We start from the raw sequence: 27,014 nt of genomic DNA, 5'->3' as shown, positions 1-27,014 counted from the left end.
CACACACACACGGAGCTGCTCTTTGACATGCGGCCAACAGTCACTTCATGAAACCAATAAGTCCCTTGTCAGTGGTCCACAGTTGCCTTGGCAACAGTCCACAGAGTACAGTGGGTGTATGAACATCTGTGCCTTAATGTCCTTGGCGTTAGCACCTCACATGCTGATAAAGGTATGAGGGTGTATACGGCGCACGCATGTGTGTCTGCATACTAACACTGCTGGTACTGCCAGTCAATTATGTAGTCATGGTGTGTTCAAGGACTGCACCTTCTCAGACCTTTTGTTGGTCGGAGTGGGACCGAGTACATTTATCAAATCAAGCTAATGATTGGTTCAACCATCATAGCATTTCTTTTTTTGGGGGGGGTGCATTCTGGGATATCCGTTTCATCCCACACAGTGAATCATTCAAAGTTGTTAGAATCAAGTGACAGGCCTTTTTAAAAAAACCCAAAAAGCATTTAATTAATTGCCTCAAATGTCAGATATTAAAAATGTCTGCATCTGTGATTATATACAGCATGTGTGGATCAATAACTGTACCGACCCCCTAACGAGGCCATTGTCAGGGTTGCAATTAATCACCTGTTGAAGTAGACACAATGCAGTCTGTGGTTGGCCTGATCATCACAGACTCACTTTGTACTTTTTGTCTTGGGCTTTTTTTTTTGCCACCGGTAAACAAGCCTCGCGGCGGCCGTCTGATTTAGTTGTGAATGCTGGGATGCTCTTTTAAAAGCCCTGAATGCAGTGTGCAGCCCGGCCTCCCATGCTGTGTCGGCTGCAGAGTAACAAGCTAATTGAGTTGTACGGGGTGAAAGACGGATTAGACCGAAATGACTTCGACCTAAAGTTCTGAAGATTTTGGTTTTTTGTGCAGATATCTTTTGTGTGTCAGTGAGACAACAAAGCCGCAAAGCAAAGACACTAAAACACAGCATTTCCACACAGCGGACACATCCCTTACGAAGTTTGACTTTTTCTTTGTCTCTGATAAAGTTTGGAAGTAAGGAATCTGATTAGATGAATACTGCGCGCCGCCTTAATTGAAACAAAACATGGCCAAAGTTATTTCTTATTCAGGAATTGAGAGAAACAGAAGGAAGGTATCCAGAGTGGAGATTTAATGTTTTGAGGAGCAGTGGAACCCTTTTTTTTTTTTTTTGAACGGTCGGTGAACACGGCCCTCCTTACAGTAAAGAAAATTCTATTTATTTTATTTAATCATAATTGGCCTCCTGTGGCTAGTAGAAAAAAAAATCTGAATACACATTTTGGTGTATATTCTATTTGCACTTCATTTATCTTGAATTTCCTAAAGTAAGCGTGTGAAAAATGTTATTTGTATAAAACTTACGCATATATAAATATAGAAAATGCATATACAAGTGGATTTTCATAATGTGACTCGTATGTATTCTTCAAGAGCACCAAAATGGCCCAAACTTTTGAGTTTTATTCCTCTTTGTATCATAAATATGCATTTTTTTTAAGCATCTCTTCCCGTCATTAACATTTTTAGTCTGTTGACATGTTTTTACCTTTCTGAAAGGTTAACAACAAAGATTTCAGAAAATGTTCTCTGCAAAGTGCTTTCAATTGGTTGGTTAATAGACTTGTGATTTTCAGATTTGCGTTGTAGAAGTTTGTTCCCGGCTTTCAGGAGTACAAGTAACTTTACCAGGAGTAAAGAGTTTGAAAAATATAATTGTGTTTTATAATTCTTGATTCACCAATTTCCAAAATGTGTGTGTGTGTCATATCACTGTTAATACATTTGTTAACATCAACTTGTGTTTGCATATTGTAGTGGCTCAGATCAGCATGCAGGAAACAAGAGAAATAGTGAAATGAATCTCTTAAAACGGAGCGACTTCGTGATACATCGAGTGATACAAATGGCTACTTGTTGCATTGTTACTCAATATTTCATCCTGTTGTTTGTACTGACCATTATTTATAGAACATGGCCTGAAAGCTGCCAGGTCCTCGTGACCTCCCGTGTTGCCTCCCCCAAACAATGATAGAAACGTTTAGCACGACCCATTCAAAGTTTACTGCCGAGCTCATCTGGAAAGGATATATGGTGGGATATTGAGAGAGTAGATCACAAGTGTTGATGTCGGTGAACTGAAAGTGAAGATATTTCCATACATTGAACAGTACTTCAGCTTAACATTGTGTTTAAAGCTTGAAAAGAAAAATGAGATTGCACGTGTATTTTATAAAAAGAAACTCAATCAATAGCAAACAACAACGCTCATCTTGGATCTTGAAGGGTCAAAGTAAAATATCTGCAGTGAAACATATGAACATATTTACTTTATGTTGATTATTGTGTTTAATAGCTGAATTTCAGGCTCACACGGTTTTACGCACACCAGAAATACATATAAGCGTCCATCTCACTGAGCTGGGACGCATTTTGAAAAGAATTTCCAAAGTTTCCAAAAATAATTTAAAAGAAATTTACAACGGTTTGCATGTTCACAGCAAATTATTAAGTTGTCATCATCGCCAGAGAAGTTGGAAATATAACATTTGAAAACGTGACAAACAAGAAAGGAGCCATCAGCAGGCGAATATAAGGTCTTAAAGTCAACATCTTTCAGCTGTTTACAACATTTGTGTGTCCATTTTAAGATGGTGTGAAAAAAATTTGTGAAAAATAGTGCGTGGGGTGGAGTGGGGGGGTTGTTACCGCTGTTGGTTTTCAATTTCGGATGTTTTAAACTTAATTCATAACATAAGCGTGGTTATCCGGAAGCCACTGGAGAGAACACACACACACGCACTCGCACGCACACGCACACAGAGGAGGTTACAGATAGCATTATCAGGACTTGCAGAATCAATTTGAAGTGGGAGGCAAATATAATTATGATGTGCATGGAAATGAAGACTTTCACTCAGACGCGCCGCTCAGACTGCTTCACAGTCACAATGCCCTCACTGCCGGCGGCGCCTTCATTTGTCTCCGCAACAAAATTAATTTGCTTTGATGTTTTTGAAAAAGCTAATTTGCAGGCTAATTAATCTAATCAGTCTGCGACTGAGGGCGAGGGAGAGAAGGTGAGGGGCTCAACCAGCTTGGGCTCACTCAGGAGGAGGCGCACGCCTATACACACACTGGCAATCTCAAGATTATTTGCGCGCCTGGAGTACTAAAATGTAAACAGCTACGAGCGTTTCCTAACCGCACACAGACACACACATGTGGGCACATACATGGAAACACACTCCTCCCCCACAGAATCTCTGTCATCAACACTTGCAGCACGGCAAAGGGCACCGGAAAGGTTACAAGCGTGAGTTAGTGGAAAGGTCAAGCTAAAGGTCCTGCTTGATTTTTTTTTTTTCTTCTTCTTCTCTCTGTCCATCGTGTGCCGGGTGAGGAGTGCTTCCCAATGAGAGAGAGAGAGAGAGAGAGAGAGACAGAGAAAGAGAGAGAGAGAGAGAGAGAGAGATCAGCAGAGCAAGAAGAGAAATGTTTAGTTGACCTTATTTTGATCTTTGCTTCTCAAAGAAGATGAATCCCTCAGTAATGGCGTTTAAAGGATGCCATATTAGATTAAGAAGGAGATGTCACTGGAGCGACTCCCTCTAACGGCACGACATTGTCGTCGAACTGTCGAGGATGCAGCGCTGCTGGGGTTTGGTTTGATATAGTAAAAACTAATTGGGTTTGACTGGGAGAGGAGTTTTTAAAGTTGTGTGAACTGTTCCTCTTCGCTTTTCTTGCTGCGTCTTTCCCTGACCTCTCTCGCAGTGGCAGACCAGCTCTGTGACGCCACACATTGAAAAGGTTTTCACAGCGAAAGCTGGAGCTTTCACTGGGCCTCTTGCCCCGTTTTAGGAAAACCCAAGTGTTGAACCTTTCGTTTCCTTTCACACCTTCTTTGTCTTTGACAATTCCTCTTCTCATCATACACTCCAAACATTTACAGAAAGGTACACTTTGGGGATCTTAGGTGGATTATCGCATCCACACGATTTTATCTTCCAGTTTATTCACATCGAAAACACGTAAATTATCAAACAATCTCTCCACTGGTTTCCATTGTTCTCTTTATGAATATAAATCTGTTCAACGTCCAGTGAATTAGCTACGCCGGGATTCGGTTCAATTAAATTTTTTTGTGGACTACCAATAGTCATCGTGCTCTGAAGGCACTTTTACAGAGAAAAAAAACCCCACATGTGTAAGCATAGGTGACAATGGAAAGGAAAAGAACTCCTTTTAAACAGAAAGGTGGAGATGTTCAGCTGTTCTGGTCGGGGGAGAGAATCAAAAGAGAACAAAATAATACAGAGAGCAACGATCAAATTGTCATTAGGGAGCAAGCTAATCCTCTCGGCTCGGCTCACAAACTTCTTGTTCCACCGTTAGACATCCTGTAGGAAGGTGTAGCGACAGAGAAATTAGGATCTGCCTCACCCCAACTTTGCCCATATTTGTGAGCGTGAGTATGTGTGACTGTTTCGGTCGCCATGTTCGTAATGTGATGGACTAGTAACTTGTTCAAACTCCTGTCTTCACCTACTGTTAACTGTCAGTGTTCCACAATCATGATCTGGTTAATGTAGTATAGAAAATGACTGGATGGATGTATGTATGATCCACCCACTCTGGATATCACACGTTTCCCCTGCAATCCTTATGAATTATGGTTCTTTCTGTGAACATGGTCTGAGGACAGGGTGTGATGTATCGTTGTAAGATCTATTTGTTAGGGTGAAGATACAGTTTTAAAAACAGCTCTAGGTATTGCGAGACAGTAACTGAATATCTAGTCTCTACATGTTGGGGTTTCACAAAGAAGTCTTTTGCCTCAAGTCCAAAAGTTTCAACTGTTTCCTCTGATATTTTTTTCTGTTCAGAGCTCAAGTTTTGTTGGGAAAAAAAAATCAAAGCCTGCTCTATTAAGCTTCTGCAATATTTTGTTGTTGTTTTTTTCTCTCTTTCAGAGCTCCTCCGTGTCGCCTTCAGCAAGTTTCCGGACTGGAGAGAAGCACCGCAGTTCAAGCGATTATTCGTCCGACAACAAGAAACAGAAGACGGACGATAAGGAGCTGACATCCACGCGCTACGTGAGTGAAGACCGTTACGTGTATGGATGAAAATTAAAAAAACTGAGTTTATTGGTTTACTTCAGTTTAACAACACTTACATCTCAAGTCTGTGTCAAATACAAATGTAATCATTAGTTTCTCGCGTGTCGCACAATCAAAGCTGGAAAGGATTTGTTTTTCAGAGGTTCGGGTTCAGATTTGACCCCAATGCAAATCGATGTGTGTCCTTATTTATGTGAATCCCAGGAAAGTGATGCAGAGAAGAGCGACGACAACTTGGTGGTGGATGTCTCCAACGAGGTAGGAACCCGTGCGCCAGCCCATTATCTTTTGCGTTGCCTGCTCATGAAATGAGTCGTCTTTAATTGTGCTCACACACTACAGGATCCAGCGTCCCCTCGAGGAAGTCCCGCCCACTCGCCTCGGGAGAATGGATTGGACAAAAGTCGCCTGTTGAAGAAAGACGCTCCCCTGAGCCCTTCCTCCGTCGCCTCCTCCAGCAGCACACCTTCATCCAAGTCCAAAGAGATTAATTTGGTAAGTCATTGGGGGTAATTATAGTCTTTTGATCTTCTTTATCGCTATTTCTCAGGGAAGTTGGCTATTTTAGGGCATTGGAAAAAATGTGAAGATGAGCATTATTTCAAAGTAAAGCGCAAAAAGAAATGTATTGTTGCTGATGACAAAAACTGCATGATTTAAAATTACAAATAAAAAGTGTGGAAGGACAACAGTGGATCGGCTTTATATAATACGAGACACTGTCTTTTCAAATATCATTGATAATCTTTAGGATGCACAGGTTTTATATATGAGCATATCCAGCATCTGTAGACGTCCCTTAATCCCTGAATAAAAAAGTGACACATTATATATATGATTTATTTTTAATTATTGTAATAAGGGAATGAGGGCTACCTTTTAAATTCAAAACGGAAACGTTTCAATCTTTATGTCATGACCTAGCTGAGAAAGCTAGAACGTACGTAAGTGTCGTGTTTTTTCATTATTCACCCAAAATAAAAATAAAAAACCCTCCACAGCCCCTATGTCATGTCTTCTGCGATTTTCGTTAACGCTCACATTTTGAATTTGGAAGAAATTTGGAAGTTGCCAAACTTGGCCACTCACCTGATAAAGGGTTAAGATTACTTTCTGTGCTGTAGAATGAGAAGTCCACCACTCCCGTGTCCAAGTCCAGCACCCCCACATCTCGCTCTGAAGCCCCCACACCCAGCAGCACCTCCACCCCAGGCCTGAGGTCTGTGCCCAGTAAGCCTGCAGGAGTCGAGACGCTGGGTGAGTGTTGCATAGAGGATTCGTGACTTTCATGAGCACAAAGCAGTTTTGTAAACCTGTTTTGAGATTAAACGTCATCCTTGTTGAGTTTTCAAAAGCATTCCTATGTATTTGAGCTCAGCACCGTGACCTCTGCCGCTAATGTCACCCATCTGTACGTGCCTTGCCTCGTAGCTCCCGGCCTTCGCACACCGCTGGCTGTGCCCTGCTCCTACCCCGGTCCGTTCGGCATGGTTCCTCACCCGGGTATGAACGGAGAGCTGAGCGGAGCGGGAGCGGCCTACACCGGCCTGCATAGCATCTCTCCACAGATGAGTGCAGTGGCGGCTGCTGCAGTGGCAGCCTATGGACGCACACAAGTGGTACATGGACCCTCGCAAACACACATGAATCAGCACACTTTACCAACTGGGGAGGTCACACTTCCTGTCGTGCTGTGTTCATACGACAATAACAAACGGGCAACACAGCCGCTTCCTGCAGAGATGCTTTATTGTGGTTCCCAGAGTGCAACATCAGTGCCCGTTGAATGAATTGACTGCTATTTCTTGGAAACTTTTCCAGTTCAATGGCCCTGGCTTGACACATTCAAATGTAACCCCCCCCCCTCCTCCTAGAAACTGGAGTCATTCCCACCTCCCAAATACTTTTAAATCTATCAAAACATGTGTGTATATATTAAAGCTGAATATTATCTCAAATAAACGGATTTGGGATAGGTTCTAGCATTTCTGTGACAGAAAACGCATACGCTTATTTTTTATGATTAATTGGACTTAGTTGTCTCAGAATGTACATTTTACCTTTCAGGGCTCAAATTGTTTTTTATTTACAACATTTGTGTGATCAAAAATATGAAAACGAACCCATTTTTGTGGGCTCAGTGCGTCATCCAGTCACTCTATGGAGAACCCAAGCAAACAAACACAGAGACGCTGTCATTTCAGGAGATTGTTCTCGGGTAAATAGGACCTAATAGTGTGTAGCATCAATCATGTTATTCTTAGAACATGCAGTCTATTTGCATGGCACTGTATTTCAGTCAACTACAGAGTGCCACAGGAAAGAATCCTAAAATCTTAAATTATGATAACCGCTATTGATGTAACTTGATCATTCTTAAATCTCTTGCAGCTTCAGTACAGATAATTGTTGTCGTCAGTGGTTTTGATCTTTTTCATTGTAACTCTGAAAATCCAACAAACGAGTGCGTTTTTATGCTGTAAAGAGCAAAAATTGTGGATTTTTCTATTAAATTGTCCGGAGAGAACGCAAAAAGCCCAAAAAATAAATATTCATGTGTAGTTCAAAATACCTGAAACGTAGACATACATACAGTAATGAAGGATAAATATAGTTTTAACTCTTACTTGACGAATGTAACTATGATATAGCTGTATATTTTATATCGCATCTATGTCTGGAACTGTCCTGCACCTTTTTCATCCCTGTATTGTTTGAGTTGTGGTTGTCTGAACAGTTGTGTATGGCTGACTTGCTTTTCAGGTGGGATTCGATCCTCACCATCACATACGTGTCCCCGGCCTCCCTCCAAACCTGTCCGGCATTCCTGGTGGAAAACCGTATGTTTCCCTTCCTCACTCTCCAGCTGCACTGTCACACTGTCGATGTTCACAAACCATTTCTTCCCTCTCGCCGGCGTTTACCTTTCCCAGCAGCTCTCCCTCTCTCTTCTCACTCACCGCTCTTCATCCCTCTGCACTATCCTCTTCTTTCCTCCAGGGCCTATTCCTTTCATGTGAGCGCTGATGGACAGATGCAGCCCGTGCCTTTCCCCCCCGACGCGCTGATCGGCCCCGGCATCCCGCGCCACGCTCGACAGATCAATACACTCAGCCACGGGGAGGTGGTGTGTGCCGTTACCATCAGTAACCCGACGCGCCATGTTTACACTGGCGGCAAGGGCTGCGTCAAAGTGTGGGACATCAGTCATCCCGGCAACAAGACCCCAGTATCCCAGCTGGACTGTCTGGCAAGTGTAACGCAGCAATAAGTTACTTTCAGGACTCGTGCTCCATATTGAAAAAGATTTCCTTTCTGATTTCCCTGTAATGACTTCTCTTGATGGCACCACCGTTTCTGTCCCATCAGAACAGAGATAACTACATCCGTTCCTGTCGGCTGCTTCCGGATGGACGAACTCTCATCGTCGGGGGTGAGGCGAGCACTTTGTCAATCTGGGATTTGGCCACACCGACTCCACGCATCAAAGCGGAGCTAACTTCCTCAGCACCTGCATGTTATGCTCTGGCCATCAGCCCCGACTCAAAAGTCTGCTTCTCCTGCTGCTCTGATGGGAACATCGCCGTCTGGGACCTTCACAACCAGACCCTGGTTAGGTATGAAACAGGAGGAGGGTATTTTTGTAGGAGAATGATTGCAATTGATCCATTTGATACAGTTATACTAATGCCATCTGTGCTTTTTATGAAAATCTCGTATCTCGGACCGTACGTTACATGGTCAGCTGAAGAAAGCTCACTTATTCCCTTTCTTGTTTTGTTTTCACTGTGTCATTTTCCGTTTATGCTGCCACTAGATTTTTTTCCAGTTTGTCATGGCTCCTATAAATGTCTGTTATTTTAGATGTGATTCTGTAAACATGATTTTTTTAAATAATATTTGCCTTCAAGTTAACATGTTGCTCCGTGGGCAGAGTAGACCCCCAGTTTGATTCTCAGCTCGGTGCCTTTTTTTTTTTTTAAAGTCTGGATGATTTCTTTGTGCATCTGTGGGTTTTTCTACAGTCTCATCCCATAGCCCAATGGTAGTAGCAGACTGTAAATTGGTCGTAACTTTAGCTCTGGGGACTTTAAGTTTGATAAAGTGAGGATGGATGGCACATTGAATCTCAACCTAAAACCCTGAAAGTGGAATGACATTTTTTTTCTTTTTCTCCATCTTAAAATCATTACTTATCTCCAAGACTGAAAACAGGTACTCGTTTCTGTCTCTCAACCACAAGGTAATCCATGGTGGAGGCATTTTTTTCAAAATGCTTTGACAATGAATTGTTACTGAAGGGCTGATTCAGTTACAAGGGCATTTCCAAATACAACAAATTACCGAGATGATCCTTCAGAGAAGTTTCGAGTGTGCATCGGAGCAATCCTCGGTGTCCTCAACATACAACATAACCCAAGTTCATTCGGTGAAACAGTTACTATGATGCGAGTTACTTACAATGTTTGGAATCTACTTTAAATTCCAAACATTTACCGAAATCTATACTTTCGCACATGAGTGTTCTAGTTTGCAAATCTGTTTTGGGTTTTTGACCACAGCAAAAAATAAGTTCATTCTTTACTCACAAATGTGAATTAACAATCGTACCTTTTTGTGCTCATAAAGAGAATAGATTGAAACACTTCTCAATAAACTCTACAAGCAATTACAATGATCAAATTCGAAGATTTATCTTATGATATACTTTGTGTTCACATTGATAATATCGGTATTCACTTCTATTTATTTATTTTTTATTGTTTAACCCTGTTTTCAAAGCGTTTTTTTTTTTTCCCCCACATACTATTTGCGTGACTCAAATTTCCCCTTGTGTCCCTTTAAATTAAAGACTCATTAAGTGCACTACAAAGGGTGTCTCTGAATACTACAAAGTACGATTGTCAGTCAGATGATCGTTGAAGTGTTTTCTCTCATTCGGATGAACATTGTGTTTTTCTGCAGGCAGTTTCAGGGCCACACGGATGGAGCCAGCTGTATAGACATCTCTAATGATGGCACCAAGCTGTGGACTGGAGGCCTGGATAACACAGTCCGGTCCTGGGACCTGAGAGAGGGACGGCAGCTGCAGCAGCATGACTTCACCTCCCAGGTACGCAGAAAACTCACAAACACATCACATTTCAAATCGGCCACCACTCTTTGTATCTTTCAGCATTGTGGAGGTTGTTTAGTCTCTCCAGCAGCTCGTAGGTGCAACTTAGATGATCAAAAGCACAATTTTGCACTGCAATTATTATTATTTTGCCGATACGTTGAAATAAAATGTCACAAATTGATGATAATTGTGTGTGATGGGATGTCATTGCCATCTGTAGTTTGTGTGATTACTGTCTGAAGGTTTGATTTATTGCACTAAATTACAAGCCATGTTCACAACATTAACTCACGCTAAAAGCCAGACTGAGGTTTTTTTTCTTTTCTTTTATGTCTGTCCTTTTTTTTTTTTTAAACTAATGATAGTTGCAGTGAAGATTTAGGTTGTTTTTTTTTCCCAGACGAGGGAGAAAAGCAGATATAATAGACTCTTACTGCAATTTTCTTGAATAGACCTATTTCACATCTTCAGTGTGCACGGGAGGAGGTGAGTGTGCATTGAGGAGAAGGCAGGGCAGCCGGGGAGACAAAACCCTCACAGTTCTTACATTGTTTCGCTTCATCGCTTCAGCACAATTAGCACCAGCCATTTCATGAACTGCGCCCTCTTTAACTGATGCACAAAGTCATTTTTTCAAAATTTTTCAGAAACACTGAGCCAAATATACAATATTTGATAACAGCATGGTCTTTTTATGTAGACCATCTTGTTATATTTTACTAGGAGGTAAAACAAAAGGAACTGTTTTCAAAGTATTACAGTGGCCAGCATCATCAAAATCTGAGTGAAAAAAATGCCCATGACTTTAGATGGATATCCAAATGTTTTCAGTACCCTTGGGTTTAACATGACCGCATGCTTGCCCAAAGGTTTTTTTCATGCCTAGTCATATATTATATAGTGAAACATCTTTTTTTTTTTTGACATTTTCAGGGACGAGTAAGGAAAATATACATTGGGCCTTTGCCAACATGTTAATACCAGTGCCAAGCCCACATAAAAAATAACACTCTCACATGCATTCAAGAACAACACATGTTTTATTTCAAAGCAGAAGATATATAAAGGCCATTAATATGTGACTGATGGGTTTGATTGCAGATCTTCTCACTGGGATACTGTCCAACGGGGGAATGGCTGGCAGTCGGAATGGAGAACAGTAACGTGGAGGTCCTACATGTCACCAAACCTGACAAGTACCAGCTCCATCTGCATGAGAGCTGCGTGCTGTCGCTCAGATTTGCTCACTGCGGTAAGACTCAGCACGAGGCAATTTTCAAACGATGTAAAGGAATGGAGAAAAAAAAAGAAAGAAAGATGAAAATACATGCCTGAATCATCCACAGCATAAAAAAGAAAAAAAAAAACACATGTAAAGTCATCATCAGGCACTCGGTGAAAAGTTGAGACGATATTCAGCAAGCAAAGTGTCAGTTTTTGTTTATGTGTTGTCAAGATTAGAGGTCTGGGTCAGAGCATCTACATTCCACAAGGTGTTGTCAAGTGCTGCCTCCATGCTGCAGTTTGCACCTTTAAAAGGGGTCCAAGGACAGAAAAGTAGTAATGAAGGTGTCGAGGTTCATTGACGCAAGCGTGGAGCAAAGGTTGACCCGTTGTAGTCTTATCCTACATAATAACTCCTATAGTACAAACTGCTGTTAACCTTCATCCAGACTATGATAGACGAATATCAGAACATACGGAGCGCCGCACTTTACTGAGAAAGAGACCGTTTGGCCTCAGAGAAGTTAGTTTGAATGTTCCCTCATGTCAGCAAGTGAAAACACCTCCACAGGGCAGATGGTCGTCAGAAGTGGACGGAGCAATAAAAGGTTTTCTGTTCTGTTAAAGCATGTCTTCTTTCATATCTCATGGTTTTTACCTCTGGAGGAGATGGCAGTATGCATTATGGGAAAATCGCAAGCCAGCAGAGGCAGTGTGATGATTTTGATTGTATAAATGTGGTTAATTGCACATAGCAGCTACCCAAGCCTTGTTCCAGACCGTGCAAAGTACACTTTTTGATTAAAATGGTAATCCCTCGAGGCACTGGTCTTTTTCAGCAAGATGGTTGAGAAATAGTTTGAGATACACAACATTTAGCAGGGTTGAAGTGTCCACTGAAGTCCCTACATCTAAATCCCACTGACCATCCTCGAAGGTCCCATATTACAGCTTAAACCGTCCCCTCAGAGTCCAAGCCTATAAAATTAAGGAATCTATTTGTGTGCATTCACACTTGATATGTTTTGTGTGGTAAAACAAACTTTGTTTTGCTTTGTTCAAACACTGTCACACACACACACACACACACACACACACACACACACACACACACACACACACACACACACACACACACACACACACACACCTCGGTGCACACCAAACAAGCAGTAAAAGTTGGTGTAAGCAGGCCCGGGCCATATGAAATCAAACTGTAACGTGATTTAAGTTTATATGAACAACAAATGCATTAGGAACCAAAAAGCTCAGAAGGCTTTGACACTCGTGTTCATTTCAAACGCTGTTGGTGATTTTTAACAACAATTATTATTTATGTAACACGAGTGTGTATTGTATCCCGGGGAAATCAGCAGATTAAGAAGCAACTTAACCTTCTTTTGATTTGACGTAGCCTCACGATGTTTTTTTTTTCTAATTCTCTGCAGGGAAGTGGTTTGTGAGCACAGGAAAAGACAATCTGCTCAACGCATGGAGAACTCCTTATGGAGCCAGCATTTTCCAGGTAAGTGCGGTAGAGCGTACCACGATAATGCAAGTATGGATGGCAGGCAGCGGAGAGTCCAAACATAAAACAATCTGATAGCCCGGAGGGCAGAGATATTTTCAAAAAAAAAAGGGCACCGAAAACACCTCTGCTCAATAAATGTAGATTTTTTTTGTGCGTGAATACAGTCAACGAAAAATATAAATTATTTAAGTTGTGAAATGTAAAAGAAATGCCTGAACAAAGCAAAATCTGAAATCACATGCTGGGCTCTCATTCTGTTACAATATTATAAATCAAGGACACATACATTCCAACAAGCCTTTATCAGCATGAAAAGAAAGGGAGCCTGCGACCATGCTTTACTATTGGCAGATATTATGGACTGAGCAAAGACTTCAGTCAGTCTTCTGTTTGTTTAGGACTCACATTCTCCTGTTGAACACCTGTCTGTCTCACACGCATGGTCCTCACATTTTTTGTATTCCTCTTCCAGTCAAAGGAGTCATCCTCAGTGCTCAGCTGCGACATCTCCATAGACGATAAGTACATCGTGACGGGCTCAGGAGACAAAAAAGCAACCGTCTACGAGGTCATCTACTAGGAGAACGAACGCTGCGGTCATTGAAGTACAAGGTCGTCTTTCCATCCAGGCCTGAGGGCTCCATCAGCTACGTGTATAAAATCAATTTGAATGGAACAAACCAAACACTCTCTTAGACCGTGACTTGTCGACTTCTCGGCTGGTTGTGGATCAAAACAAAACAAAAAAAAAGCAGAGCCAAGCACAGAGATTTTTTTTGGGGGGGGGTGGGCCCTCTTCTTTTTCTTAAGTGTCTTTTTTTGTTATTGTGAGGACCACAGAATGCCCGTGTACGTGGAATGGATGCCACATCACCATTTATTTAAGATTTATTTTCACTTGTGTCTTTGTGTTTATCCATTTGTTTACATGCAGTAACTTTCCCCTTCACTTTGCATATACCCAAAGGCTTAAAAAGGTATGTAAAGTAGGTGGAAGATGGATACATATCATTCCTGGGTAACTCCAGAACATACCTATAGAGAGCTCCTGCAGAGGTTTACCACAGCTTGAAATGAAGGTGTTGATAAAGTGCTATTGTCACAGCGGAAGTGCTTTTTGTTGTGTTCTCAGTCTGCATCCTATTTTTGTATATTTTTGCATCCTGGCTGCCTGCATCATTTCAAGGGTCGACTGCTCTGTGCAGGATTGTAGCATTAAGATACACATTAATAACGACCATTGCATATGTGATTGTGTCTTTTCCCAAAATGTCAACATTTGTCCCTCATATGTCCCTCCAAAACGAATGATACAAAAATTCCTAAAACAGATGATAGATTTTTAAAACAGCTGCAGTATATCTATTAGCATTCAGTGTAGTGAGATTAGATATGCCTGAATGTTGTTTTTTTTTTGTTTTGTTTTATAAGAATAAACACGAATAATACCGATATCTGATAGTTGAACATTGAATTAAAGCCAAAAGACATTTAGCTTTGTTTATCTTAGCATAATGACAAGAAGCTGAGGTTGCAACCCTCTTGGATTTTTTTTTTCTCTGTAAATTAGATTAATTATCAGTTGATAGATACAAGCCAACTGCTTGCTCATTAGATCCATTATGTTACTGACAAATCACAGTTTACCAACCTGCCACTAAGGACTCCAAAAAGCGTCTTGTCCCTGCTGAGTGAGATTATGACATGTCAGTTTATAAAGTATTTCCACATTCTGAAATTATCCACATTTTGTTAAAGTTTTAAGTTTGATCTGAAGCCACTTGCTTTATGAGCTGCACAATGTATTGCATGTTTTCACCAATCTCACCCACACAGTATGGATCCATACTAATGTGATTTCACTAAGAAAAAAAACTTAACTATTTTTAACTTGTGTATCCTGCTGCAATCATATGTTTACTTCTACTTGAGATTGCAAAATTTTGAATAGAATTTCCCCAAAATACAATGTCATCCCATATGTTTCACACTCCACTCTAAGCTGAATATTGTGAAAAAACAAAAAAAGCCACTGGAAATACTGTTTACACTTATCCCATCCATGTTTTAATCCATAACATTAATCCAATTATTTCTGTTGTGTGTGTGTGTGTGTGTATTTTAACCCTGTGGACACTGAACAGCCTATCAGACTGCCCTCTGTGCCCTCACCACTGACTGACCTTTGCACTTGGCCCTGACATAGTTGGGATTCCTCTGAATGCTCACCGGCTCTTGACGAATTTCAGTTAAATTGACGTTTTGAGTGAACTGCTCCTCCAAACCCTGGCTGGATTTTCCATTAAGACTTTCGAGCCTTTTTTGATTTTTTTCCGGAAAAATAAGTGGTCAACGATATTGTCATGGTTTCTGTTGTATTTATTTCTGTTGGCTTGTAGAAATAACACAGTGCCTTTATGCTGCTACGCGTTCGACTCCACATTGCTCTGTTATTCGACGGTGTACAGAGAGCCGGAGAGGATTTGGGTGTACATTTGCTACATATAAATATGGATTTTATAAAAAAGAAATGATCTGTAATCAGCAACAGAACAAATTAGCCCCTAGTGTATCCACTTAACTTCAGTATTGGGACAGAATATCTCTTCATTTGAACTGTTTTACTAAACATACACTTGAAATAGACTCTTTGTGACTTTGGCCTGATAGTTTAAACTTTGGTATGAGAAAGAATTATTATTTGCTGTGATATTTTTGAAGTTGTTTATCCACACCAAACAAACCTAAATACAAAAACACAACTCAGTAGTTTCTAGTACAAATTCAACACACTGCCTGTTTTCTTTCAGCTCCATTTAAACAACCTTATTTATCTTTTTTGCAGACGTTTCTATTTGAGGCCAATTTTTAGAAGTAAGTTTTGAATTCTGTGAAAATCTCTAAACTGAGTCTCCTGCACATCCAAACCAGGAGGTTAACGATTGCGAAGAAAATGTAAAAAGAATTGCGCTATAGTTTTAGTTGATTATTTAATTGAAAAAGACCGAGACATTTCAGTGTATTCTGCACCAGAGGGCATCGCTAAAATGGCATGATGTTGAAATTGTACTTATTTTTCTGTGTAAGTTTCAAATTTTGCAGGTCTTATACTTGTATTTAGCATATAAACAGAAAACATTTGCACTTTTGATTGTTCATTAATCATTTATGGATTATCATGTTGTTAATCCACCAGTCCGACCTCCTCAAGATCAAAGTGGGCTTTATGCAGCCCCCCGAACTGAATGGGTTTGACACCGCTGGGCTATACAAGCCGTGGAGTTTCTCTAGGGGTTGTCCCCTCCATGTCTTGTTAAATTGTTTGTATCATACCTGAGCCATGAGGGTAGCTACCATAAACCTAACATTGTCTGGTACAGTTGGACAGTTTGAGGTCTCGCACCCCATATCTATGGGGCTGATATAAAATACAACGTTGGTCATTCAATTGGAAAGACAACATTGATATAAACTGACACTGGAAATAAGCACTGGAACTTATTTGGCTCTTATACTGTATTGTTGTTTTTTTTCCTTTTAATTACTGCTTCATATATTTTATGATATACAGTTAATATCTTGCACTGGAATATTTCTTTTTTCTCTTCAGTTAAAGGCAAAAGGATGAGAAAACTTAAACACTGTCTGATTTTTTGCAATATTTACTGACCTGGGTTGTTAGATGTCAAGCTAGAGATAACTTCACGTTTTAAAGACCCTTTACAACAGATCATTTAAACATGTTTCTGACAGCCACATATAGACACTGTGTATTCTGACAGGTCATAATATCAGTTTGCTTTGTTCACAATGTTTGCCTTACCTTGTGTTCTTTCACCTCTTAATCTGATACCTTTCTGCAGCAGTCGGCGACACTTTCAAATTGAAATGATAATTCATTCATCTTGCTGTCACTGACTGCTCTGCTGCGCTCTCTGCTCCTGAATGAGCCCTGAAATCTGGCAACACCTTGTATTTTGTCAAATACTCTGCGAACTCTATGTGAAAATACGTAAAAACTGGTTGGTTGTGTTCATGCTCACGTCAAGACTCAAAGCAGAAGGTTCGCTCGTCTCATATGAGAGCTTAAGGTTAGATGGTAAACTGGACCAGGAATGGTGTTATGTACAATGATGATGTGTAGAGCAACCAGCTTGACTGAGCCCTCGAAGGTATTAGAACTTTACTGTAAACATGTAATTATTCAAGCTTACAGCAGAAAGAAATTTCCTGTTACTAGTTGAGCTTTTTTCATTCAATACAAAATGCCTTTGCTCTGTTTTTTCTAGTCTGTGGTTGATTTTATTAAATTATTGTGTGAAGTATTCGGTCTGGGCCTCTTTCTCTGTTCCAACTCAAATTCTTCACAACTTTGATGGACAAGAAAGCTAATGTAGTTTATTGTCAATTGAGGGCAAATTCTTTCTCTCCATTGAAAACCCATCCTATTCACAGTTAATGGGAGCAGCTATGGCGGGGACCTGATGGGGGTCAAACCCACTTCCCTCACTTCTAAGCCACAGCTTCCCTCACTTCATTGTCATCATCACTTCTTGAATTTAGGCCCTCATGTCACAAAGTGATGCAGTGGTCGGCAAACGTCGACATGCAACGTTGTGTATGTCAAAATTAGCCAAAGGACAAAGTCTATAGTGATCATAATCTCACAGTTGTTGTATTCTTAGATTAACTCTTGGGGTTGCATGTCTGTATGGTCAAGATCAAGATTGTTTCACTGATCTAGGAAACATGCAACATATTTTAATCACAGATGCTTTGCACCCATATAGTCACCACATGCACGGTCATCTGAGTAATTGTTGAAAAATGTCACAATGTTCCCTTCTGTTGAGTTAAAGCACGGACTGATGGAAGGAAACAGAAAGAGGACAAACTAAAGCAGATTGAACAGGTAATGAATTCTCTCTTCTTTAGTGAAGATTTCTTCAAGTTTTAAAATATAAACTACAGATGCTTTCAAGGTCAAACTCATCTTTTGCTGCCTAAATGTCCTCCATAGGTTCAGGCGGACATGACACCTGCCCTAAAAGAGAGAGACACGAAGCCAAAGTGACCTTGACCTCTGGGAAAGTTCAAAGTAATGTCCCAGTGTTTTATGTAATATGAGAATGCAATAGATGTCACCCAGATGAGAAAATCCAAAACAGGCTGCCGCAAGCCGCTGCTGTCGTTTTACAGACGTGTGAGTGTGGGTGGCGGTGGACGTGTAACGGGGGATAACGTTCGCTCGCTGGCAGCAGATTCATTCCCTTCGGTGAAAAGGACATTAAATGCTGATGACAGAACACTTGACTTGCCCACGTGTCTCCACATAATTCATTTTTTTAATTCACACAGTTGTGTATGGCAACCCGTTAATGGCCTCATTATCAAGCTAACTATTTTCTGTGCACGCCCGGGGCCTTAATATTGTAATATGCTCCCTGACAGTGTAATATTGCTACTATACCTGTACAGTGACAAGCTACAACCAGCCAAAAGGAGACACTGGCTCTTTACCCTTGAAACAAACTTACTCTTCTGTCTTCAAGAAAAAAAGATCACAACAATTGCTGCGACTCTTTGTGTACTGGTTTGTTTACCTTTCAGCCGTGGACTTTCCACTAAATCTACTTAAACACCCTCCACTATTTAAACCTATCCTTGAACATCTAACCTCGCCTCAGAATCCCTCCTACACCCGAGGAGAAAATACCACCACTGTATCCGTTAAAGCGGGGGCTTTTTGAAGTGTGAGGCTGGCCTCCTCCTGGGAGAGGAGCTAAGTTCATTGGAAATGTAATGGAAAAAAACAATTAAACTGGTAAAAGAAAACAAAACGCTAAGGCCTTGATAAACCAGATGTTTGCGTATATAAAAACAGGCTTAAACTTGACATTTCGCACACACATGTGGAGGCTGATTTGTTCACATACTTGAAATGGATTTTGACAGACATGTAAAATAACAAACACACGAACACATTTTTTAAATTTATTTATTTTTTAGCATTTTTGGCTTCATGAATAAGGAATATCGGGCATGTTTCCTAAAAATTGCACAATATACAGTTCGGAGAACATACCGATGCTCAGCATTGAGCAGTGCTGCTACTGTTATAGGTATTTCCTGAACCGGCTCCCTATAGATAAGACTTGTATTTGAAGATACTCTCTGTGTTGTTAACCCTCAAGTCTATTCTGAATCGCTTCTGTTGCTCTTGATTATATGACTGATTTGACCGATTTGCATTTTTTTTTTATTTTGTTTTTGCCAACATCAGATTTATTTGGTGTGACACTCCAATATATTTGATAACCTTCTTTCACCACTCATTCAACCCCATGCTATCATGTCATTTTGTGCTTGTGGAGGCTCAGCGCTCCATCCAATCACTCCATGTTGAACACAGGCAGACAGACATGAACGTAATACAGTTTCCAGCAGATTAGTGTCTTGCAAACAGCACCTAATGCAGGCAAAGCCTTTATTTGAATACACTCTTATTCTTAGTTGATCAAATGAAAAATGCACATAAACTGAAAGTGCATTCTGTTTGGATGAACGTGAGATTTAGCATGCTTTATGCAGGATCTTGGTAGAACAGGCCAAATGTAAAACATTTGCAGACTATAAAAAGGCTTGGCACAAATTAAAGCATCCAACCAGAATGCTGAATACATTTTATTGCCTATTGATCGCAACAACTTACGTGAAACTATAATATTTTTTGGGGGGTGTGAGATAAATGTATTCAGTATGAGACTTAGGAGGCAATAGTGGGGTTGAACCATTTCAGCTCTTGGGTGGGAAGAAGGTGTAGGACTGAGGCAGTTTGATCTCCTCCACTGATTTGACACAATTATTATTTAAATAAACCATTTGCATTTGTAAAGTATAATGGGACAAACTTTTCTGCCCACACAAACGCTTCAGATTTTGACTTGCAGTGTGCAGCAGGCATACTCAGCGTCCACATTAAGTGAGCTGTGAGAAACGGGTGTTTCAAGTTTTTATTTTTTTGTGTGTGGCATTTTAGTGCAAGCTGACAGGTCAGCGCTAGTCTCCGTCTATCCTCCCATTGTGAACGTGCTGTGTTCACGCCGAGCACAGCGCTGGACTGCTAAAGTGGATTAAGTGATCTAAGTGAGGGCTGTGGAGGAGGACGCTCCGCCATTACAGTGAATGATACTCCTGTTACAGCTCTCCAACTGCACTTCATGCACCCAAAAGAGGGAGAGAAGGAGGAAAGGTGGGGATGCAATGTGGGAACGAGCCACCCTACTTCAGCGTTTTATATTAAGAGCACTTGCAGCATGCAAATTGCCCACTTTCCTGACAGACACATGAGTTGGATTAAACAAACAGGCCACACAATAGCAAGATGGCGTTTAATGTTCATTGCCGCAAAATGTTGCTTGCGGATTTGTCTCATAACACAACAAAGACATTCATTCACTTCACTGCATATGTGGGAGCTGAAAGTGTGTGTCCATGACCACTGTTGCCACTTTTATTGTCCCTCCAAAAAAAAAATCCTCAATGATCGCGTTGGTGACCTTACAGTCTACTGGCATAATGCTTGCAAAGTGCCACTTCGCCAAACCACTACAATACTGCGCTAACTTCAGAGCCCTGTCACAATCGCCCTTAATGAATTCACTGTTTCACCGCTCTGACGGCACACTCTGGAGACTCTGAAGGAGGATTATGGATGCAGCACAGTGAATATTTACTGCACTTCCACACAGAGGATGTGAAGCTCTTGTTTAGAGCACAGCTCTTTACAAAAAAAAGCAATTAACAGGATCATGAGTCTATAGCCTGAACACACAGTGGAGTAGCGGCTGACACTCGTTCGCTGGTATTGAAACGTTCCCTTTACTATGTGGAGTTTGTAATTTTACCTGTGTGCACGCAGGTTTTCTCTGGCTACTCTGTTTTCCTCCCACTGTCCACAGACTGTGCATCTGAGATTAACTGGTGATACTGAACTGACCATAGGTGTGATTTGTATAAATTCATGAAGTTGAACACCAACCAACAGTGTGACATATTAATATTCCTAGTGCCAGAAATCCATAGAATAAATCTGATTCAATCTCACCAAGCAGTCATCAGCAGCAACCAATAATATAAGAAAGATGGATAATGTAAAGATTTGGGCCATTTAAAAGGTTTTTTTGATCTCACGTCTGAGGTTAGTTTAAGTCCACTGCTGATGGTTTCTTTTTTTTTTTTTGATGCCTCAGTTTCACTTTGCTATCCCTCCAAGCTCTCGGAGAATCAGTGATCATCACAGATGTCGCCTTATTTTTTATTTTTTTTTGCATTTCAATGACTTTCCACTGTGCACAGTAAGTCCTGCGGTGATATTCTGCACGTCCGTGAGTCTTGTCAAGAGTCGGAGTGATTTTCACCCTTGCAGGTGGGGCTCCAAAAAAGAATCCTGAAATCTGGTTCACTGCTGCTGATTTCTTCCCCAGGCTGTAATAGCAGTGAACTCGAAGATGAGGGAGGAGGGGACGAGGCAACAGGAGACCCTGAGACAGAGCGGTCTCCACAGGGCGGCTGAGATGGTGCAACAACAATGAGATGAGTGGAACAATTCAAGGTTCATCAAAAGAGAGGAAACCCATGCTTGTGTCTGATGAGCTCAACAGTTTTATTTTCAATTAATAATTTTGTGCAGCAATGAATCCACTCATGCAGCATGAGTTCTATGTTTAAAATGTAATTAAAATGTGACACTTGACGCAGTTCCATAAATCATTTCTTATTCTTAACAATCCTCCTGTGAGTGATTGTATAGAACATTTTACACACACACATTTTACAGTTTGGGGAATTTTGTCAAACAGCAACATCAGCAAATGAGAGCTGGGATTCCACACCAATTGCTAATGGTCTGTTTATCCAGTTCGAATTAACTTTGGCATGTGCATCAATTTCTTGAGGCTATAACTTTTTGTTCCACTGACATCCTGTTAGCACATGTTATGAACGAATACAACTAATAAGCATTTCGAGTCTCAAAAACATCTTCATGCCATGTATTCTGGATTTCTTCTAATAGGATTATATGATAGTTATGAGGTTTATGTGTATTCCCATTTTATGGCCTTGTCTTGCATTTAATAAAATCTGCCCTTGTCATATCTGACTTACTAATTTCCCTTTCGCCCCATTTTTCACCTCGCCAGTACCAGCGCATCTGTGAAAGAGACTTAGAGGAGGGTACACAGGGGGGTCATGTCCATCAGCTTATCATGCTGCGGTAAATGCGACAGTGATCCTGTAATGAGATAAAAGATTTGTGAGGAGCTTTATACTTTCCTGACGATTCAAAAGGACATTTCTTGGAACAGCTGATGCTGCTAACAATTTCCTGCCCTGTTGCAGGGAGGGCCGATGATTAATTCATGTCGCTGCCGTCTTAACGAGGTTGTGCCTGTTAGTAGGTGGGGGGAGCGGTGGGGGGGGTTGCACTTTGCAGGGCTTTGATATCCTACATTCAAGGCTGTGTCACATATTAATGACTTCTTTGAGCTGTGAAACGAGCATCATTATCTCTCTCTAGAAAGGGGAAGATGAGAGATTTCAGCTCTGGTTGTATGAAGACCAGGGAGGAAAGTGTATGTTTGTGTGTGTGTGTGTGTGGGTGTGTGTGTGTGTGTGAGAGAGAGAGAGAGAGAGAGAGGTGGAGAGAGAGAGAGAGAGAGAGAGGGAGAGAGACTTGATCATTATAAGCTTTGACTGAGATAGAAGATGTAAGAGGCAGTTTTTGCCATGTTTAAAGTAACAGTTACATTTCATTCAAATCAGTGCTGGTGAATATTCTAATTATTATTCTACTATGAAAAATTTACAATCAATTAAATATTCGCCATTACTTCACTTTGAAGCTTGTATCAAACGTCCTGGCCTCCAGTTTTCTGATGGTACTATGACTCGGGTTAAAGAACTGCTCCAATAACATTGGCCTGATCCAGATAAGTCAGATATGGCACAGTCAATTTTAGACCAGACAACAACTCATTATAATAAAAAAAGTGCTCACTGGGGTTGACAATCAAATGCCAACCAGGAAGTCAGGGTAACCAGAAGATCAAAACCAGAGTCACGAAGCCCAAAAATAAGCTGTTTGACTTTCACAGAGAAGAATTGCCCAATCCTTTAAGAAATAATGGAGCTGGTCATCCCACAAATGCATGTTTCTCCAAACGTGACTCCATTTAAAACGGAAATATAATCAGACTTAACCTGCCATTCTGGCCACTCCGAACAGAAAACACAGACACATACACACACTAACTGAGAGGAAACACAGCGAAAACTCAAGCTTGCAAACTCTGCACAGAAAGTCCTAGCCTGGTTTTGAATCCACAGCCCTCTAGATTTTAATGAAATTATTAAATTTTGCATATAGTTTTTCTCCGGTGTTTTGACCCATGATCTGATTTAGTACCGTACCCTCAATTTTAAAACATTAAAGCAGATACAGACCAAAGAATTATTTGACTAAATATCAATAAATTAAATAAACAAATCTTTATATATTATAAATCAGTCCATGTGCTTTCCTTGATACCCCTTCTCCCCATTATCTAAATATTTGGAGTTTTTTCTTAAGAGGCTTTTCATGCCCAACATCTATTCTGTCACTCCATGGCTGCCGCTGTGGAGGGTTCAGAGGTCACAGAAAAGTAGAGAGAGCTGCATGATTGAGAGGGTTTAAGTTCACCAAGAGAGTGGAGCATTACATATTTCCTAAGAAAACAGGAGCAGCCATTTGAGTGGAGGTCACGGACATTTCCATGCATGGCGATAGAATAGGTGGAAGCGTTGGAGGAGAAAGGCCTCTTAAAACCGAATGAACTAAAAGCTCTTGGTTTGAATGCTCTTCAGCACGCACTCTGCCAAATGTGCTCCAGCTAGAATAAAGCACTCGGGTCAGAAGCGATGCTTTTTGAAGCTTTTAGGCTAACTCCGATTCCCACTTAAATCCAACTTTAGTTCCCATTTTTATACAAGACAAGGCCTTTTCTCTGTACCGGTTTCAGTGTTACTGTGGCATGTCATGGAATAACACTTTTCTCCTCACACACTGAAATATTAATACAGTTGTCAATGTTCTGAGAGTCTAAAAAGATAATATCTTGAATGTAGTATTATTCGTAAAAATAATCCTGCCAAAATAAAACTCAAATAATGTTGAGTCAGACTGAAATGTAATTGAGAGAAATGTTCCCCACGTTCATCTCACGAAAGGAATAAAGACTTTGTTTGTGGCTGGCTGGCTTTTATCTTTAATTTAAAATTCCACACATTACATTGAGACCAGTAAGAATGAACTGAGTTGAAGGAAATATTTAATCACACAAACTGACATGAGCTAATATCAATTCAAAGGATAGTTTAATGACTTTATAGTTCCTGATCAAAACCCTAACCCTAACCTTTAACCCTTTACAGGGCACACACTAATAGTGTTTCTTTACTACAAAATTATAAAGCAAGTATCGAGATAAACAATCACATCCAACTATACAATCACATTTGGAATTCAAAAGAAAACTCATCAATATTTCCACATTATTGAGTCCACTACAATGTATTATTTACAACAAAAAAAGGGTACTCTAAAAATGACTTATTAGACAAATTGGGTGTTTGGTGAAAAATCAATTTGATCACTTATGGTAGTTTTCAGTGTACAAGGCTCATGTTCAATCTGAGTTTTTTTTTTGTTTTTTTAATCTTTTTTTTTTTCTTCAAATTTTTAAGATACCGATAAATGCATCAAGCAATGGACACTAACTGTTTTCTTTATGCAAGGGAGCCAAACATAATGATAAAAGGAATAAAACACAAAAATAGCATCTATATCGATAACTGGCTCATCAAATGTTCCCTATACTCAATTAAATTTTGCATTACGTTGATAAGATAAGATTTCTTTGTAATATAATCTAATGGACTTACTTTCTGTTCCGATAATAAAGATATGACCCTCTACTCTCACTGACACTCGGACCACCTGCCCATGCAGATGAGGTCTGCTGCTGTTGACCTCCACAGACCGCTGCTCTGATGGTGATGTTCTGCTTGCTATCGTTTCTCGAGCATCAAATGCACCCACCTTAAACATATCAAGCTCCACAGGCTATTTTACTTTTTTCATCTCCACCTAAAAATATCCCCATGCCCATAGGGCTAAATGAAAAATCCTGGTTCATATAGATAAGAGACATTTTGGGAAATTTATATACAACTGGTCCTTTTTTCCTCTTATCACATGTAGGCCAGGGTGAGATTTTAAAATCTACAGTCTCAAACTTGTAGAGGGCCCCCCAAGCATGAAAATGGTGAAGGTTGGTAAAGCAATATGTCAGTTGAAAATGATCAATAGATTTTACAGGATTCATTAATTCTGTGCTTGATTTTGATAGTCATTTCACATCAGTGAAACTTGAGACATCCATATTCTATAGATTGCAGTGCATTACTATATTAAAACAATGGGGTGGGGCTTCATAACTCTTAGAACAAATTCCATTCCAATGTTGCTTAATCAGCCAAGAAACTAAAGTATGTATTGATATTTAAATAAATAAATGACTACATTTTCTACATCTTACAAAAAGCAATAAACAAAGAATAGGAACTATTGATTTGAATAAGGGAAAACTGCCCCACTTGTCATTAAGGAGTAATGGTGAGTCACAGAGACAGGCCAGATGTGAACCACTGGTTTATACCAGGGGAGTCAAACGTATGGCCTGCATCCCTGAACTAGCCCACAAGGTGAAATTGGTAACGTGATAAATTATGACATTAACTGCAATATATTCATTTGATCATCAGGAGCGCACAGTGGTATAACTCATCCTCTTTCTACTTTAGTTTGAATTATGCTGTCAGTTCAGGTGATCGGGATTAATACACAGGTGTAGAAATATGCCCACTGAGGAAAAAAGTGGTGCAAAACACATCATTAAGATACAGATTGATACTTCCAAAAGACATCCTCAGAGGAGCTACAATGAAAGTCTTTTTAGACGTATTTCTTGGACGTTGTATTTTTGTCTTGTCTGGACATCACTGAAAATACATTCAAAGCCAGAATAAGGACGGGGTCATCAGTCTTACACAGGACATGCATGTTTCACAGACGCAAACTCCACAAACACCTCCACTTGGATTTGAAACCACAACCTTCTCTGTGTTTGGCAAGAGCACTAACTGCTGCACCAATTAGATAATTACTCATGCCAATTGACAGTGCCGAATAAAACATTCATGTACATAGTTGTATTCAACTTGGAGACCTAAAAACGTCAATGCCTTTGGACTAAAGCAAAAAGTGGTCATAACTCGGACATTGTGCATTAAACTTCAGATGCTGTCTCCTCTTGCCTGCCATGATCTACTTCCCTCATTACTTCCCTCATAACAGTCTTAGATGTCCATCATTTTTATATGTCATTTGTCAACTAGTTCTGGCTGTCAAATAGATGTACAGATTACAGCCTGGATGGACGGACGTGTCTTGGACGTCTTTGGACGTCGCTTCCTCAGTGGGTGTGTATATGTGATTATTTCTAGATTTTGACATTAATTTTACCCTGATCATAATTTAAACTAGTCTGCAATATTCTAGGTACATGTGACCAAATGTTTTATGTATTTGGAGATCTGTTACATCTTCCTATGTATTGCCTGGTTAAAAAAAGATCAAATAAATTAAATAAAAATCCACTGTGGTCTGTAAGTTGTAATGCACATGTGTAACTGTACTGGTTCAGTCCGCTCAAATTGTGCTCTATGTTGCCCCTGAAGTAAAATGAACTTGACAACTCTGGTTTAAAGCATGAATTGCAATTATATACAGAATTATTTCAAATTGGAAAGAGTTCACTGCCAAAATAAGGGTCAGTTAAGTACCTATGAATTTGCAGTTGCAGCCTTCATTTGTAAAATAGTAATCTATTATTCATCCCTTAGTTCATTCAATAATTA

At 40.2% G+C, this 27,014-nt stretch overlaps 1 protein-coding gene across 11 annotated transcripts in view; it reads left to right on the top strand.

Moving 5' to 3' along the window:
* LOC308132467 (transducin-like enhancer protein 4) overlaps window positions 1-13,670 on the top strand; it is a gene marked incomplete at its 5' end in the record, with an annotated part of 42,866 nt that extends 29,196 nt beyond the window's left edge. For 8 of the 11 annotated variants that reach the window (XM_080499571.1, XM_080499575.1, XM_080499574.1 and 5 more), the window contains 12 exons: window positions 4,972-5,094; window positions 5,323-5,376; window positions 5,461-5,613; window positions 6,243-6,375; window positions 6,550-6,737; window positions 7,882-7,958; window positions 8,119-8,368; window positions 8,488-8,735; window positions 10,084-10,231; window positions 11,339-11,489; window positions 12,910-12,986; window positions 13,465-13,670. In XM_080499571.1, the coding sequence (XP_080355697.1) occupies window positions 4,972-5,094; window positions 5,323-5,376; window positions 5,461-5,613; window positions 6,243-6,375; window positions 6,550-6,737; window positions 7,882-7,958; window positions 8,119-8,368; window positions 8,488-8,735; window positions 10,084-10,231; window positions 11,339-11,489; window positions 12,910-12,986; window positions 13,465-13,572 (1,710 nt within the window). In that variant the 3' untranslated portion in view covers window positions 13,573-13,670. The remainder of the gene's footprint in view (window positions 1-4,971; window positions 5,095-5,322; window positions 5,377-5,460; window positions 5,614-6,242; window positions 6,376-6,549; window positions 6,738-7,881; window positions 7,959-8,118; window positions 8,369-8,487; window positions 8,736-10,083; window positions 10,232-11,338; window positions 11,490-12,909; window positions 12,987-13,464) is intronic. The other 3 variants (XM_080499568.1, XM_080499576.1, XM_080499577.1) reach the window with 2 other exon arrangements.
* Window positions 13,671-27,014: the final 13,344 nt, after the last annotated feature.

This window comes from Blennius ocellaris (assembly GCF_963422515.1).
Source record: "Blennius ocellaris genome assembly, chromosome: 7".
Lineage (NCBI taxonomy): Eukaryota > Metazoa > Chordata > Actinopteri > Blenniiformes > Blenniidae > Blennius > Blennius ocellaris.
Note: the sequence above shows the minus strand (reverse complement) of the source record. Positions and strands in the feature narration are given on the sequence as shown.